General features: G+C 37.3%; 1 protein-coding gene across 1 annotated transcript in view; it reads left to right on the top strand.

Moving 5' to 3' along the window:
* The window catches only part of TTC6 (tetratricopeptide repeat domain 6), a 249,006-nt gene that overhangs the window by 122,628 nt on the left and 108,965 nt on the right, over positions 1–17,413 (top strand). The window contains exons 8-10 of the mRNA XM_012555603.2: positions 9,167–9,271; positions 14,335–14,434; positions 17,105–17,114. Coding sequence (XP_012411057.2) covers positions 9,167–9,271; positions 14,335–14,434; positions 17,105–17,114 — 215 coding nt within the window. The remainder of the gene's footprint in view (positions 1–9,166; positions 9,272–14,334; positions 14,435–17,104; positions 17,115–17,413) is intronic.

Here is a 17,413-nt window from a genome sequence, read left to right as displayed (position 1 = left end):
GGGCTTCTTTTGCTGCTCTCTTTCTACTTGTTCCAGTTGTAGGATTAATGTTTTGATTATGACCCTTTCTTCTTTTTGGATGAGTGCATTTATTGGTATAAACTGACCTCTGAGCACTGCTTTTGCTGTGTCCCAAAGGCGCTAGTAGGATGTGTTTTCATTCTCATTTGATTCTATGAATTTCTTATTCCGTCCTTAATTTCTTCCATTACCCAGTAGTTTTTGAGCAAGGTGTTGTTCAGTTTCCATGTGTTTGACTTTTTTTCCTTGATTTTTCTGTCTTTGATTTCTACTTTTATGGCTTTATGGTCAGAAAAGATGCTTTGTAATATTTTGATGCTTTGGATTTTGTTAAGGCTTGCTTTGTGGCCTAATATGTAGTCTGTTCTAGAGAATGTTTCACATGTGTTTGAAAAGAAAGTATACTTGGCTGCTGTTGGGTGGAGTGTTTGGTATATTTCTATGAGATCCAGTTGGTTGAGCTTCTTTCTGGATGTTCTGTCCTTGACCGAAAATGGTGTGTTGAAGTCTCCTACTACTATTGTGGAGGTGTCTATCTCTCTTTTCAGTGCTGTTCAGTTTGTTTTATGTTATTTCGGAGCCCTGTCGTTGGGTGCATAAATATTTATTATAGTTATGTCCTCCCAGTGTATTGATGCTTTAATCATTATATAGTGTCCTTCCTTATCTTTTGTGGTAGATTTTACTTTAAAATCTATTTTGTCAAAGATTAATATTGCCACTCCTGCTGTTTTTTGAGCATTGTATACTTGATATATTTTTTTCTGTCCTTTGAGTTTTAGTTTGTTTGTGTCTTTAGGTCTCAGGTGTGTCTCTTGTAGGCAACATATAGACGGATTTTTTTTTTTTTTTTAGCCAATCTGCCACTCTCTGTCTCTTTATTGGTGCATTTACTCCATTTACATTTAGCATAATTATTGATAGGTATGAGTTTAGTGCTGTCGTTTTGATGTCTTTTGTTGTGTGTTGTTCACAGTTTCTTTGTTCCACTTAATTTTCTGTGCCGAGTCATTTTTCTTTGTGTATTTTCTTTTAGTCTTTTTCATTGTTGTTGATTTTGTGTTTTCTGAATCTTTATATTTTTCTATTCTTTTATTTTTACTTGTAGGATTGTTAGTTTCCTTTGTGATTACCTTAATATTTACCCCTGTTTTTCTAAGTGTATGCCAGTCTTTTATTTCTTTATATCTCCTTGACTTCCTCTCCGTATGAAAAATCTATGTCTACATTTTTTATGTCCCTTTTTTTTGTTTTAATTGTTGTCATTTTTTAAATATTGACCTGTTTCTCTATTTTCAGTGTTTTAACTTTGATTTACTTTTGACTTCCCCATCTGGGTTGATATCTAGTTGCTCTGTCCTGTGTTCTAGTCTTGAGTTGGTATCTGATTTTCTAACCGGAAGACACCCTTTGGTATTTCCTGTAGTTTTGGTTTGGTTTTTGCAAATTTCCTAAACTTCTGTTTATCTGGAAATGCCCTAATTTCACTATTGTATTTGAGACACAGTTTTGCAGGATATGTAATTCTCGGCTGGCAGTTTTTTTCCTTCAAGGCTTTATATATGTCATTGCATTGCTTTCTTGCCTGCATGGTTTCTACTGAGTGGTCCATGCTTATTCTTATTGACTATCCCTTGTGGATGACTTTTCGTTTATCCCCAGCTGCAGTTAAAATTCTCTTTTTATCTTTGGTTTTGGCAAGTTTGATTATAATATGTCTTGGTGACTTTCTTTTGGGATCTACCTTATGTGGGGTTCGATGAGCATCTTGGATATATATCTTGTCATCTTTCACGATATCAGGGAAGTTTTCTGGCAACAAATCTTCAACAATTGTCTCTGTATTTTCTGTTATCCCCTCCTGGTTTAGTACTCCAGTCACTCATAGATTATTCCTCTGAATAGAATCTCAGATAATTCCTAGGGTTTCTTCATTGTTTTAAATCCTTTTATCTGATTTTTCCTCACATAAGTTGGTGTCAAGTGCTTTATCTTCAATCTCACTAATTCTGACTTCCATTGCCTCAATTCTGCTCCTATCACTTTCTATTGAGTTGTCTAATTCTTACGTTTTATAGTTAATCTTCTGGATTTCTGATTGCTGTCTCTCTATGGATTCTTGCAGCATGTTAAATTTGTCATTATGCTCTTCTCTAATCTTTTTATTTCCTCTATTGCGTGTTCTGTGTGTTGCTCAATTTCCTTCCTAATGTCTTGAAGGTTCTGTATATTAATCTTTTGTATTCTGCCTCCAGTAATTCCAAGAAATTCTCCTCATCTGGAAAATTTCTAGATTCTTTATTTTGGAAGCTTGCTGAAGCCATCATGGACTGCCTCTTTATGTGATTTGATATTGACTGTTGTCTCCAAACCATCAATAAGTTATTATATGTATTTATTTTATGTTTGCTTACTGTGTCCTAGCTTCTTGTTTTGTTTTGATATGCCCAAATAGGCTGCTTGTATGAATTAGTTTGATTATTGGCACCTTTGAAGCTCTAATGTCCTGTCACCAGGTGGTTAGATCTGTTACTAGGTATGTAAGCTCAGGAGTCTGCCCGCTTCTCATGTATGATTTCAGCTCAGGTGCCCAGGTAGATAGCCGCCAAGTGTGTGGTGTAGTCTCTCACTTACAGTCCTAGAAAGGCACAGGCATTTGGCTGTAGCAGGGGGACACACTCTGAGCAAGGCAGGGTGCTGACAGCCACCCCCAAGTGTCCAGGAGGAAGGCATGTCCGTGTTCCCTAGAACGTGTAGGTGGGTAAGTTTTGCAGCTGGACTGTGAGCACCTAATGCTGTTGGCTGTAAGGACTGGGGAGGGGGGCACCTCTTATTCCTGGGCCCCTATTGCAGGTGGCTAGGTGGCATAGGTGGAGACACCAGTCCTCAGGCCCCTGATGTGGGTAGGTGAAGACCCTGCTTAATGAGCAGAGCAGTGTCAAATGTCAAGAACCTGCCACTTCACAGCTGAAACCGTTGATGGTAGACTTCTGGTATATACTCTGTTGTACTGCGGTAATGACGGCCTATGGTGTTGTGATGGGGCCACACAAATCTATGCATGGGGAAAGGCACTCAAAGTTTGTGGATCCCTTATGCCTGTGCCTAAGCAAAGGAGATGTGCCTACCCTGAGTTCCTGGCTTAGGGGAGTCAGCAGTTTATCTTCTCCCATTTTTTTATTTGTTCACTCTCCAAGGCAAGGAGAATGGCTTTGGATGTGTGACGGATCCTACTTCTGGCCCAGGGAAGTCGGCAATTGCTGAAGCCGGTCCGGGATCCAGTGCAGATCAGGGAGCAGGGAGACAAATGGGAGAGAGGTTTTTCCCTAAGGAGGGTGTTTTTGATCGTGCAGTAGGCCGCATGCAATTACTTATCTTTCTCTAGTCCAGGGCTGCTTCTTACTGGTTCTGGGTAGCTGCTTCTCACTGGTTCTGGGTAGCTGCTTCTCACTGGTTCTGGGTGGCTGTGTAGACTTTCTGGCGCTGGGTCTCTCCCGCTGCAGAAAGCGCACCTCTCGAGCACCGCCGCTTGTCTGCCTCACTGCTTACTCCCGAGCTGATCAGGCCTGAAGGGTTCAGGCTCTCGCCGGCTCAGGTCTGGCAACTCCTCGCTGCTTCTGAACCATCTCTCTCTCCCCCTGCCACTCAGTCCGGTTCCTCAACTCTGCCTTTGATGTTCAGGTCTCGCAGATTGCCATATATAATCAATTCACTTGTTTTTTTGGGTCTTTGTTGTAAGAGGGTCCACCGGAAGCGTCTGACTACTCCGCCATCTTGGCTCCACGTCTATAATTTTTATTTAAAATCTCCTATTGTTTATTGGCACAAATACTCTCAGTTGTTTTAGTTGAAATGATAGGTTTCCTTTTTCAGTTTCAGGCTTGCCGAATACCCAAATCTGAACAACCATAGTTTGATGTTTGTTCTCTCAAATAAAAATGATGGCTTATTCAGTTCACACCTCAAACAAGAACATGCATAATTTCCTTGAAACCACCATCATACTTCACTGGAACCACAGAAGAGCTTCATATGCCCTTCCCATTTCATCACCCAGAATATTTAAAAGATCTAATTAAATATTAGGATTTAATAACATTAACATTTTTTTCTGCTTCCTCAAGTCATTTTTAAAATGCCCTTCCTCAATTCATGCTAAAGCACCATTAGTTTTACCAATCTCTCTCTCTTTCTCTTTTTTTACTATCAGTGCAGATATCACCACATTGAAACAGCAGATAATGACTTTGTTATTACAGAAATAGTTTGGAAGTTGCAGGCCCCTTGAAAAAGTCTTAGGACTCTCCAGGGTCTCTGACCCCATTTTAAGATTGTTGCTCTTCTTATGTTTCATTTTTATGAAGCTTAACTTACCTGTGAAATTAATTTCTGTATCTCTCTTCCTTAGCAAACAGAATATTCTGACCTGGGGTCATCAGTATGAGCCTGAGTATTGGATTGTAATATAAGAAGTAATCTTAGGAGCTGCAGAGGTGTTGTTACACTAAATTAACCCGGGTTGCTTTATAGTTAGTAATTCAGCTTCCTGTGCAGTCTCTATCCTCCTGTCAGGTTCTAGCAGCCACCAGGCCTACTGTGTCTCACCAGTTTCCTAGATCTCCTCTTACAAAGGACTGATGGGGAAACCAATTTATCATGATTAGTGTTTCTTCACTGTTTTAATTTGATAAAGTCTCTCTTAAAGTTGCATCTGTACTTTTCCTTGAGAGCAAAGTATTGTTGTTTAGTGATGGCTTTTTTCCCCTTCCCACTTAGAGGCTAGTATCCTGTTTACTTCTAGGGGGATAACTTATTCTGGAAGTCTGTCTACTAGACAGGAAGAATTACTGTATTATATGTGACATATTATTTGAAAGCCTGAAATTCTCTTAATTTCTAGGTGATCATTGGAAGAAGAATTTTCAACTGATTTTGGAAGAGTTTATTCATCTTTTAGCAAGGACTTCCTGGCTCTAGGTCTGTACAGCATAGTGCCCAGCAAGAGAGAGGAAGAGTAATTGTGAATTCCTGTGTTTGACAAATTAACCTGGCAACTGTGAAATCTGCCTTTCCCAAAATACTCCGTTGGTAGATAGGAAAGATGTAATCAAGACGGTTAAGGTGTATCTCTGACTAGAAATAAAAGTACTCAAGATTCGGTGTCACCTAATAATTGTGAATCTTCATTTACTGGGTTTAGGTCTCTATGTATTACTCCAGAAAGCCTGTGTAACAGCCATGCTCTAGGAGACGCCACTCTAAGGTTCATAGTTAATGTTAGAGTAATGCTTGCTCATTTTTGTAGTGAAAGACAAATTTCTTTTGGTGGGGGGTAAGTGCATAGTACAACTAAATATTGAAAATCAGTAAAAAACAAAATTACCAAGATACCATGGATTCCAATAGCTATTATTTTTCAACTTTATATATTTTCACCAGGATCTTGTCATGAATGCCTTTTTTCACTCCAACTATTTTTTTAAATTATTTTTTATTGTTATTTTTTATTATTTATATTATTTTTGTTGATGATAAGCTTTATTTTTTAGAACAGTTTTAGATTTATAGAAAAATTGCAACAGTATGAAGAGTTTCCATTTACTCTACACCCAGTTTTCCTCATTATTAACAGTGTTAGTGTGTTGAATAGTGTCCCAAAAAGATGTGTCCAAGTCTTAACCACTAGTACCAGTGAATGTGACCTTATTTGGAAACAGTCTTTGAGTGAGGATGTAATTAAGTTAAGAATCTTAGATCATCCTGGACTTAGGATGGGACCTAAGTCAAGTGACTGGTGTTCTTATAAAAGACAGTGAGATTTGAGACGTAGAGAGAAACAGAGGGAAAGACCATGTGAAGATGGAGGTAGAATTGGAGTTATGCTGCCAGAAGACAAGGAATGCCAAGGATTGCCAGGATCAAGCAGAAACTAGGAAAGAGACATGGAATGAATTTTCCCTCAAAGCCTCTGAAAAGAATTCACCCAGCTGATACCTTGATTTTGGACTTTTGGCCTCCAGAACTGTGAGGAAATAAATTTATGTTGCTTTAAGCCACCCAGTTTGTGGTAATTTGTTATGGCAGTCCTAGGAAACTAATACAATATCTTACAGTAGTATGGTACGTTTATTAAAATTAATGAACTAATTTTGATACGTTATTATTAACTAAAGTTCATTCTTTATTCAGACTTTCTTAGTCTTTAGCTAGTGTCCTTCTTCTGTTCCATGATCCTATCTAGGATTCTGCATTACATTTAGTTATCTTGTCTTCCTATACTTCTCTTGGCTCTGACAGTTTTTGAGACTTTTTTGTTTTTGATGAAAGTTTTAGGAATACTAGTCTGATATTTTGTAGAATATCCCTCAATTGGAATTTACCTGATGTTTTTCTGATTTGGGGAGGAATACACAGAGGTAACGTACCATTTTCATCCCATTGTATCAAGGGTACATAATATAAATGTGACCTCCTTTGTTGATGTTAACCTTGATCACGTGGCTGATGTAGTGTTTGCCAGGTTTCTCCATTGTAAAGTTACTTTTCCCTGCTTTCTATACTTTACTCTTTGGAAGGAAGTCATTATGTGCAGCCCACATTTAAGGAGTAGGGAGTTATGCTGTACCTCCTTGACAGTGGAGTATCTACAAAAATTCAAATTCTTTTGCATAAGAAGTTTCTCTATTCTTCCTCATTAATTTATTCAATCATTTGTATGTGTCAACACTCTCCTCTTCTCGACCTTGGGTTCCTTATTTCCATTCGTCCAGCTTTCTTGTCCCCTCCTGCCTTCTTGTCCTTGCCCCTGGGCTAGTGTGCCCATTTGGTCTAGTATATATGGTTGAACTATGTGTGTTATTGTTTGTTTTATGGGCTTGTCTATCTTTGGCTGAAAGGTGAACCTCAGGAGTGACTTCACTGCACAGTTAAAAGGGTTTCCGTGGGCCATACTTTCAGGGTCTTTGTGGGATATTTTGAGCACTTCCTTAATTTCTGGCACTAGAAGATGCTCCAGGATCATGTTGTATATTTCTTGCCCCAGACCTAGAATTTGCCATTTCTACAAAGAGCCCCATTTCCCTTTATTAGAGAATGGTATTAGAAATGAAGATGTGGGATGCTGTTGCTCCTAGGCCCTAAAAGTGAGAGACGTGGCTCCCATCACTCTTCATCCATTTACTTGTTAAATTCCAGTATACATACATAGAAGTATCAGAATTGTTAACCCATACCTCCATAGGAAACAACATTATCAACTAAAGTACAGTGCTATGTACAGTTCCCTTTGCCGTTAGTTTTACAGACTCCACTTGTTTCCAGTGTTACTAAATTAAGGACCTTTTCCCCTCACCACCTTCAGTGAGGTTGTTTCAAACATTTGTAATAACTTAGATTGTTTTCTTACATTGTACATTCCATCCTGGATTCCTCCAGACCTCTTAAATGATTTTTTAAAATTTATGTACCAAGGTTCACTCTTTGTGCTTGAAGAGTGATGGGTTTTGACAAATGCATAATGTTATGTATCCACAATTACAGTATCATACAGTATTTATCTCACTGAAAAATCTCCTATGCCTGATTAACTTTTATCTGGAAAAATTTTAGATAAAAGAAGTACACAAACCAAACTAATAAACACCTGGGTACGTGTCATCAAGAATTTGTAAATGTTAGCATTTTTTCATTAACTTGTTTCAGATTTATCTAAAATAAAAGAAGTTTAAAAAATCATTAATTAAGTCCTCTTGTACTTTTCCTAATTTCATTTCTCTTCCTCATTACCTAAGGGCAGTTACTGTTAAAACTGTATTCTTTCCAGTCTGTGATTTTATACTTTACTAGATGTGTTTGTGACCTTAAAAAAATATATAGTTTTGTGAATTCTAAATACATTTGTATAAATGACTTCATTTTGTATACATCTTTGTAAAACTTATTTTACTCTCATGTTTCTGAGATCCATTTATGGAGCATAATTCTTATGTTTTAAAAGCTTTATAGTGTTTAATTATATGAATATACCACACTTTTTAATCTGTTTCCCTATTTAAGTTGGACTTTGTTTCATGTTATTTCATATGCTGCATGAGCATCCTTGTATATATCTCTTCATGTACGCATGTAAGACTTCCTGTAGAAGAGTAACATCTGGGGTCCTAAAAGTTTGTGAGTGGCCATCTAAGATACAACTATTGGTCTCTACTCCTCTGGAGCAAAAGAGAAAGAAGGAAACAAAAGACTCAAAGAAGAATCTAGTCTACAGGACTGATAGCCCACAAGAACCACAGCCTCATCTATCCTGAGACCAGAAGAGCCGGATGGTGCTTGGCTACCACTACCGACTATTCTGATCAGGAACACAATAGATGGTCCCTGATAGAATGGGAGAAAAATATAGAACAAAACTCAAATTCCTAAAAAAGGCCAGACAAACTGGAGCAGTAGAGACTAGAGGAACTCCTTTAAACTTGGAACTAAAGCCAATCCTGGAGGTCACTTTTCAGACAAATAACAGATTGGCTCATAAAATGAACAATATCACCCATAAGTACTATGCTCCTTTAAATAATCATCCATATCAGACCAAATGATCAACATTTACCCTAGAGCAAAGATAAGAAGGTAAAGGTGGGGGGGGAGCAGGAAGCTAGATTAATGGAAACAGAACAACCAGAATGGAAATAATGAGAATGCTGACTCATTGAGAAAAATGTAACCAATGTCACTGAACAGTATGTATAGAAATTGTTATATGGGAACCTAATTTGCTGTGTAAACTTTCACCAAAGACACAATAAAATTTTATTTAAAAAAAAGAAAAGAATTTTCTGAGAATATATAGCTGGAAGTGAAATTGCTGGATCATATGGCATGCATGCTTTCTGTTTTACTGGAAGTGGCCAGTTTGCTTCCCAGTGTTGTTCTATTTATTTCCCCCATCTTTGATATTGCTGACTACATTTTTTGCATAAACAAAGAAACTTTACATTTTTGTGTAAAAAGCTGTCTTTCCCAGATTTTCAGAGACTGTGGAACCAATCAGGTCACTTTCTCAGCAACTGGAAACAATTTTGACAGAAGCTTGGGTTTTTACTTTAGGGCTCATTTGTTATACTGATAGCCTTTTATGTTATTTTCAAAGGTATCTACTTATTCCGGACTTACGAAGTTATTTTGGAATCCAGCTGCACCCAAATTCTCTGTTCCAGTATCTGTCATGAAGGACACCCTATACCCAAAATACGAGGTGACATAGTCAATGAGTTTTTTCTATTATCATTGTTGTTTCTGTTTAACAATTAAATTGTATAACTGACTATGACATTAAATTTTACTGGATAATTATATAAATTTTCAGACAACAACGAAATTGACATCATGAGCAATGATCAGAAGGCACTATAGAAATTATATGTATTTAATATGGTTGTTGTTGGGTGCCCTGGAGTCATTTTCAACTCATAGTGTTGTCATATAATAGACTAGAACTTCCCCGTAAGGTTTTCTTGGCTGTAATCTTTACGGAAGCAGATCTCCAGGTCTTTTCTCCTGCAGAGCGGCTAGGTGGGTTCGAACCATCAACCTTTCGGTTAGCAGGTGAGTGCTTAACTGTTTGCACCACCAGGGCTCCTTATATTTATGTATATACGTACAGGCAGTCCCTGGGTTATGAACGATATCCGTTCCTAAGTCTGTCTTTAAGTCAAATTTGTAGGTAAGTCGGAGCAGGTACATACAGTTCTTATGTAGCATCAGTTAGTCAAATGCTTGTTTTAGTATATAGTATATATTTTACTTTTCTATGCATGTAAAACACTTAAGATACACCTCCAAACCACGCAGTGTTTTCATGAGTGTCACAAAGTCGTGTGTGCATTTGTTATTACAAACCATTGTATGTATTTAACTCAAATTTTTCATATAATAGGCTTTATGGCAGTCAGTTCTTAAGTATGAGTTGTCCAGAAGTTGGACATTCGTAACCTGGGGAATGCCTGTGTATAATTATTACGTGTATGTACCTATGTCAGGAGCCCTGGTGGCGCAATGGCTTAGAACTTGGCTGCTAACTGAAAGATCGGTGGTTTGAACCCACCAGTGGCTCTGCAGGAGAAAAGACCTGGCAGTCTGCTCCTGTAAAGATTAAAGCCCATTGCCGTCGAGTTGATTCCAACTCATAGTGACCCTATAGGACAGAGTAGAACTGCCCCATAGGATTTCCAAGGAGCAGTTGGTGGATCTGAACTCCCAATCTTTTGGTTAGCAGCTGTAGCTCTTAACCATTGCACCACCAGGGGTCCGTCTGTAAAGATTACAGCCAAGAAAACCCTATGGGGCAGTTCTACTCGTCATATAGGGTCACTATGCGTTGGAATCTACTTGACAATACACAGCAACAAGATGTACATATATGAAGGACCCGGGGGTGGTGTAGTGGTTAAGTGCTTGGCTGCTACCTGAAAGGTTGGCAGTTTGAACTCAACAGCTGCTCTGTGGGAGTGATGTGGCAGTCAGCTTCCATAAAGATTACAATCTTGGAAACCCTATGGTCAGTTCTACTCTGTCCTGTAGGGTCACTATGAATCGGAATCAACTCGACAGCAATGGGTACATATATACCTATATAATATTATACATTACATATATGTTTCTTAAAAATGTACTTATCCATCTTGATTTAGCTAACCGAGAAGAATCTTCTATTCTGTTTTCTTTCTGAAAGAATATTTTATTTGACTGAAGTTCCAAGATATAAAGCCACTTGGGATTATGTAGAGGATCTTATGGTATTTTCATTTGCTTTTAGAAGTGTATTTTTAGTTAGAGAAGCAAGTTTAATAGTGATATCTAAAGTTTAACACTACATAAATCCAATTATTAATCTTTTTCTTCTGTTAAAGAATGTTTGGTTACTCTCACTTTGGTATACTGCTTATTTTAAAAATGAGAAAAATCAAGAGAAGAAAATAAAATTCATCTTTTGTTCTTCTCCACCAAGACAGCTCTAAACCAAACCTGTTGCTGTTGAATCGATTCCGACTCATAGTGACTCCATAGGACAGAATAGAACTGCCCCATAAGGTTTCCAAGCCTGTAAATCTTTACAGAAACAGACTGCCACATCTCTCTCCTGCAGAGTGGCTGATGGATTCAAACCACTTACCTTTCGGTTAGCAGCTGAGAGCTTAACCATTGTGTCACCAGAGCTCCTTCCAAGACAACTGGTGCCCACTTTTTGTCCCATTTTCTTTCTTTCTTAAAAATTCTTCTTCTTTCGTCTCCTTTTCTTTTCATTTTTCTTCTTTTTCTCCTTTCTTTCTTCCATTTTTTTATTCTTAAAATAATTCTGTGATGAGCATCATTGTGCATAAATTTTTAATGGCATTAGGATTATTTTATTATCACAAGATTTTATATAATTTACAAAAACACATATATCATGAAAGGATAAAATTAAAAATTAAAGGAACAGTAGGGAAAAGATAATGAGGGTAATAGACTAGTAAAGCCAGTGATAAGGTTAATACAAAGAAATTCAGTCTATATATGCTGTTGTTGGAAATTTTCCACTATTGCTGTTGAGAAGTTGGTCTTACATGTGAATCCTTTGAATGTGATCAGTTATTCGTACCCCTGATCCTAGATACTCTAAAAATTTTATCTCTTTTTTCTGTGCAATTTTACTATAATGTGTCTAGGTATAGATTTCTTTTTCTTTGTCATGCTTTGAAATCACTGGGATTTTTGAATCTGCGGTTTGATGTCTTTCATTAGTTGTGGAAATTTTTTAGTCCTTATCTCTTAAAATATTGCCTCTTTCCATTCTCTCTCTCATTTTCTGGGACTTTAATTACATATTTGCTATCTTTTTTTTTTGGTGCTGGATACTGGATAATTTCTTCTAATTTATATTTAAGGTTCACTAATTCTTCAGTTGTGTCTAATATACTGCTAAATATACTAGTTCACTGTTAAATTTGTCTACTGTATTTTTAATTTTGCTCTTGTATTTTTATGCTTTAGAATTTCAATTTTTTTCAATCTGTTATGTAAGTTTTATTGTTTCTTGTTCCCTGCAAATGTAAAAGTCTAATTATTATTTCTTTAAGCATAGTAAGTATAATTATCTTAAAGTTTGTATTTGATGATTCCAATATCTGAAGACCTATAGGGTTCCCCTCCCTCAATTTCTTAGTTTTCCTGTTCTTGCTGATGTTTGTGTGTGTGTGTGTGTGTGTGTGTATACCTGGCTGTTTTTAAATGTTTGGTTATTATTACATTTAAGATATTAATTTTAGGAAACATTTGAGACCTAGAATGGCAGTTCCTTCCTCTAGAGAAAATTTTTGTCAAAACCTGAGTGCTTTACCACTCAGAGACAGCTTTAATCTAAGGTTGAACCTTGAGGTTCTCTGACCATCCTTGTGACAGAGCTCAGGCTGCAAGTCCATGCAAAAGCTGATTTACATCCATTCACTCTTAATCTGAGGGTGCAGCCCTGTGGTGTCCCAGTTTATATATGTATATTATCAGGCTCTCCACCTCAGGTAGACTCTAGGTTTTGATTCCTGTAACCCTTGCTCCAAGAAGTTACCAAATCTGTGCAGCTCAGATCTGTAGCTACTTTGGCAACCACTGCACCATCAGAGCTCCTGGCAAATATCCTGAGAACCAAAGCATCTTTTAATTTTGGACTTACCTTTCCAGGTTCTTGCCTTTTCTTAGATTTTGGCCTAGTGTTGCTTCGAAGATTGTTTTTTTTCGTATTACATGTGGCTTTCTTAGTTGCCCTCTGCAGAATTACCTAGCCTGCCTAATTAGAAGCAAAGTGGTAATTGACTCTCAAGGTATCACAATTGTTTCCATTTCTATCTGCATTCCAGCTTTTATTGCATGCATACTAATTTTGGCAATGTCCCTGGAGTAGAACAGGGGAATTTTTACCTCAGATAAATCCAGTAAGTAATAGTATAATTGCCCTCTCAAGGCATATTAGTATGGGCAGTTTTTTGGCAGGTTACAACATATGAAACACTTTCTCTTTTTAAAAAGCAACCACTGATTGTTAGTAAGTTTTTCTTATTTGGTATCTGTAAAATATATTAAGATTTTTTTTTCATTGTTGTTAAGCATTTTTGAAAATATGTAGTAGGTGCTATTACATCTTATTTGAATATCTTGTATAAGCAAATGACTGAATAGTTCCAAAATCTCTTGTGTGTCATATAGTTACTCTTTGAACATTAATGATAAAAGTGACCAAGTATCTTTCTGCTAGGTCCAATAATTCTATTACACTGTGATATAGCTGCTTTCTGAAAATACAGCAGAAGGGAGTGAACAAATAATTAAATGCTTGTGATTCCTAAATTACCATAGCCTTCTCCATATCTGTTCCATTGTCAATGGCAATTGCATGATGCTTTTAAGAACCTGATTTTCTGTTCAATAAATATTTCTTCAATTTGAAATATTAATTGAGACCTAAAAATTTCGGCAGACAAGTAAAACAGCAATATGATTAAATTCATGGTGAATTCACTAGACTGTAAACCTTAGGTCTCATAGTTGTTTCTGCATATCCAAGTGACTGATTACAAGATAGAGAAGTAGCACAGTTAGTAATAATCATAATCATCACAACAGTTTTCCATTGCAACAATAAATATACGTATATAACTTGATTGATAGAATTTGAACTATAAAGCATCTAAGGAAATTTTCACTCCAATTTGCATTTAGAAAGCTTGTATTTGAAAGCAAATAGTAAACTATTGACAATATGTTCAAATGATATGTCTTGTTCATATATGATGTTGATATGCTAAGTAGATTCAGTGCTAACCTATGAGATCATAGGATCATTGATTATTCCTAAAATTAGGGATGCTAGAAAAAATGTCAAAGTATCCATTTAGCTAAACCCCAAGGCTGAAGCCAAATCACAAATTTTGGCCAAATACTACGACTGTGGCTAGACTTTGATGCATCTCTGATAAGTGCTTCCTAGAAATCCTTCACCTTCCATATGTTTTCTCTCATGGTAATGATGATGTACTATGAATTAGCAATAATCATAGGCCTTTTGGAAACCCTGGTGGTGTAGTGGTTAAGTGCTACCCCTGCTAACCAAAAGATCAGCAGTTCGAATCCATCAGGTGCTCCTTGGAAACTCTATGGGACAGTTCTACTCTGTCCTATAGGGTCACTATGAGTTGGAATTGACTTGATGGCAATGAGTTTAGTTCGGTTTTTTTAATAGGCCTTTTAAAGTATTCCACAAAATAAAATACTATCTTTTTATCATAGAGTGCTCAAACAAGCAGAATTTTAAATGAGAAATATTCATCTGAAAGCAAGGAATATGTCATTAATTTAAGTCAACACTCTGGAAAATCTTTTAGGGTATGTATAATTTTTTGTTCTGAATTGTGGGTTCATTGCTTTATCTGCATAAAGTCTAGACATTACTTCTGTTCATTTCAGAAATTATTTTTGGTGCTTCATCATTCTCGGAATTGGCTCAGACTATTCTGTGGTGTCTTTGCTGAGGAAACATTTCCTCATCTTCAAATATGTTGTCTTTATGACACTCAGAGATGTTCTTTACTAACCAATAGCAGGGTGTCTGCTGTGGGTTTATCTAAAACCTCTAAAATTCCCACTTTCACTGATCTTGCACTTCTTGCCTACAAGTTAAATGATCAAAGGAACATCTTTATGAGTTATTTGACTAAAATGGAGGAGGTGTTTATGGCCGTAAAACAGAGTAAAACTGATTGGGCTAAGTGTGCTTAGACTCATACTCATGACTTTATTATCACTACAGTGTAATCAAATGAGCCAATCAAGTAATAAAATTGGAGAGAAAAGAGATATTAATTGTAGGAAGATGAGAGGTGTGAAGTTCATATAACTGGTTTAATAAATGTCCTGAACTTTATTAGGGACAAACAGAAAATGGTTTCCTTTTTCTTTCATTTGTGCCTTCAGCCCTCTACTACCCTTGGTGATATGTTGGAGTGCTGAGTACTATATGGTAGAGGGTCTCAGTGGCCTGGAACAAATCCAGCTTCCATTCTAGTCAGTTCACCAGGTTAAAAATGTCTATGCCTCCTCCTTTGTTCCCCCATCCAGTCTGATATTTCTAAGATAGGTCACTTTTTGCTACTTCTTTTGTAACACTTATCAAATATTTGTTCTTATGTATGTTTGATATCATTATTCTTCACCAGTCTGGGGTCATATTATTCTTGCTCAGTATTTTATCCACATCCCCTAGCATAGTGACTGCCACATAGAAAATAATTGAACCAACAAATGCAAGTTTTCTGTTTTGGAATGCCATTTACATTTTTCTAGACTATTTTAATAGCACTACTTACATTTACCTATGAGGTATTCCCACTTCTAGTAGGTGCTTCTTCAAATTAATGCTCTCTTCTGCTCCTTGCTACATTCCTAAAACACATGGATGATTATGTCACTCATCTCTCAACAACATTTTGTAACCCTACTGTCTTAGGCTGGGTTCTCTAGAGAAGCAAAACCACTAAAGCATATAAATATATACATATAGAGATATGTATCAAGGAAATGGCTCACATGGTTATAGAGGCTGGAATGTCCCAAGACCTTGAATCAAGCTGGAGGCTTCTCCTGAAGAAGGCAGGAAGGGACAGGAACTGGTTGAATGGACACAGGGAACCTGGGGTGAAAAGGAGGAGAGTGCTGTCACATTGTGGGGATTGCAACTAATGTCACAAAACAATATGTGTATAAATTTTTGTATGAGAAATTAGCTTGAGCTGTAAACTTTTACCTAAAGCACAATTAAAAAAAAAAAAAAAAAAAAAAGACGGCAGGTAAGCTGCTAGCTCAAGTCCCCAGAACTGGAGGTCAGATGAACAGGAGCCAGCTGCAGGATCCAGGGCAAGCAAAAGCCCATGAGCTTTGCCAGAAAGTCCACCTGTATTGGATGCAGGCCACACCCCAAGGAAACTCCCTTTCAACTGATTGGCTGCTCACAGCAGATCCAGCATGGAGGTGATGACACTATATCAAATCTCGTGATGAAAGTGATCACATCATCGTATGATTGCCAGACTATATCATAACTGCCAAACCATTGAGAATCATGGCCCAGCCAAGTTGACACACAACCTTAACAATCATAGTCCACCCCTTGTCAACCTGGTACCTGTACGCATCTCCTTAAAACCATACATAATCTCTGAATAATGACAATTTTAAAGTCATACTTGCACCTAACATGATACAAATACACATACAACCAAATACACACTAGCTCTGTTTACAGCTTATTATTTTATACGTGAAGGAAACAAAAATATTTGATGCACACATATAGGGCAGTACTCGTAACAATTAAAGTCCTTGTTTTTGAAACTGGTTATGTGGTCATAACAAGTATTTAGAACTACCTTCTTCCACCACCCAGTCTATATTCCCTTTGCTGTCAACAAGCACCTCAGCTGGTCGTGGTCCTTTGCCTGGTGGAGTGACCCAAACCTTCATTCCTGAAGGGTCTGGGCCATTAGTAGTCATGTTGCAATTGGGTTTCTGTTATAGCAGCACTAGATAACTAAGACACCTACCTACCAGGTAAAGTCAGAATGCTTCACTGAGCCTCATAACCTGGCCCCAATTAACATTTTCTATCTTACCTCCCGTATACTTCTCCATGCACCCTGTATTCTGCCTGCACCAGAGTCCTTGTGGACTAAAATTCCTGGCACTTTGACACTTCTCTCTGCTTGTTTAAGCTGTTCCTGTGGGTGGGATGTTCTCAACCCCTTCTCAGTCTATGAAAATGACATTGCCTTTCACAGGCCAGCTCTGTTGCTACCTCTTCAACCTGGTCTATCCAGGTTTCTTCCTTTTTAGAATTGACCTCACCCTCTCCTCAGTTCTCTTTATATCTGATTCATGCCATCTTTATAGCCATTACCATAGGTGCTTTGTATTATAGTTATTTCTTATGTCTGTTTCTGCCATTATACTCTTTGAGGGCACGGAACATTTTTCTTTGTACCTTTTACTCTGTCTGGTATAGTAGTGCTTCCCAAGTGTTTTAATATAATAGCTCTCATAGGAAGTGATAATACTTGTGTGGTCCCCTTGAGTAAAAAGTTGAGATTACTCATGATTAGAGATGACTGTCTAGGGGACAGTATATATCCCCGGTTCCACTAGGGCAGCCATGGGTTATTTCCATTATTATACATTTTTCTAAATTAATTGATGGACTTTAATTTTTGTTCCTCTCTATCAAGTTGGTGATATTCAAAATCAGTAAGAACCTATGTTTTAACTAGTATTTCTGCATTTCATTAATTTACCTAAGCAGTTATCATCAGCCAGCTGT

The sequence above is a fragment of the Trichechus manatus genome, unplaced genomic scaffold (assembly GCF_000243295.1).
Source record: "Trichechus manatus latirostris isolate Lorelei unplaced genomic scaffold, TriManLat1.0 scaffold00043, whole genome shotgun sequence".
Taxonomy (NCBI): Eukaryota; Metazoa; Chordata; class Mammalia; order Sirenia; family Trichechidae; genus Trichechus; species Trichechus manatus.
The sequence above is the reverse complement of the archived record's forward strand: the minus strand, read 5'-3'. Positions and strand labels throughout refer to the sequence as shown.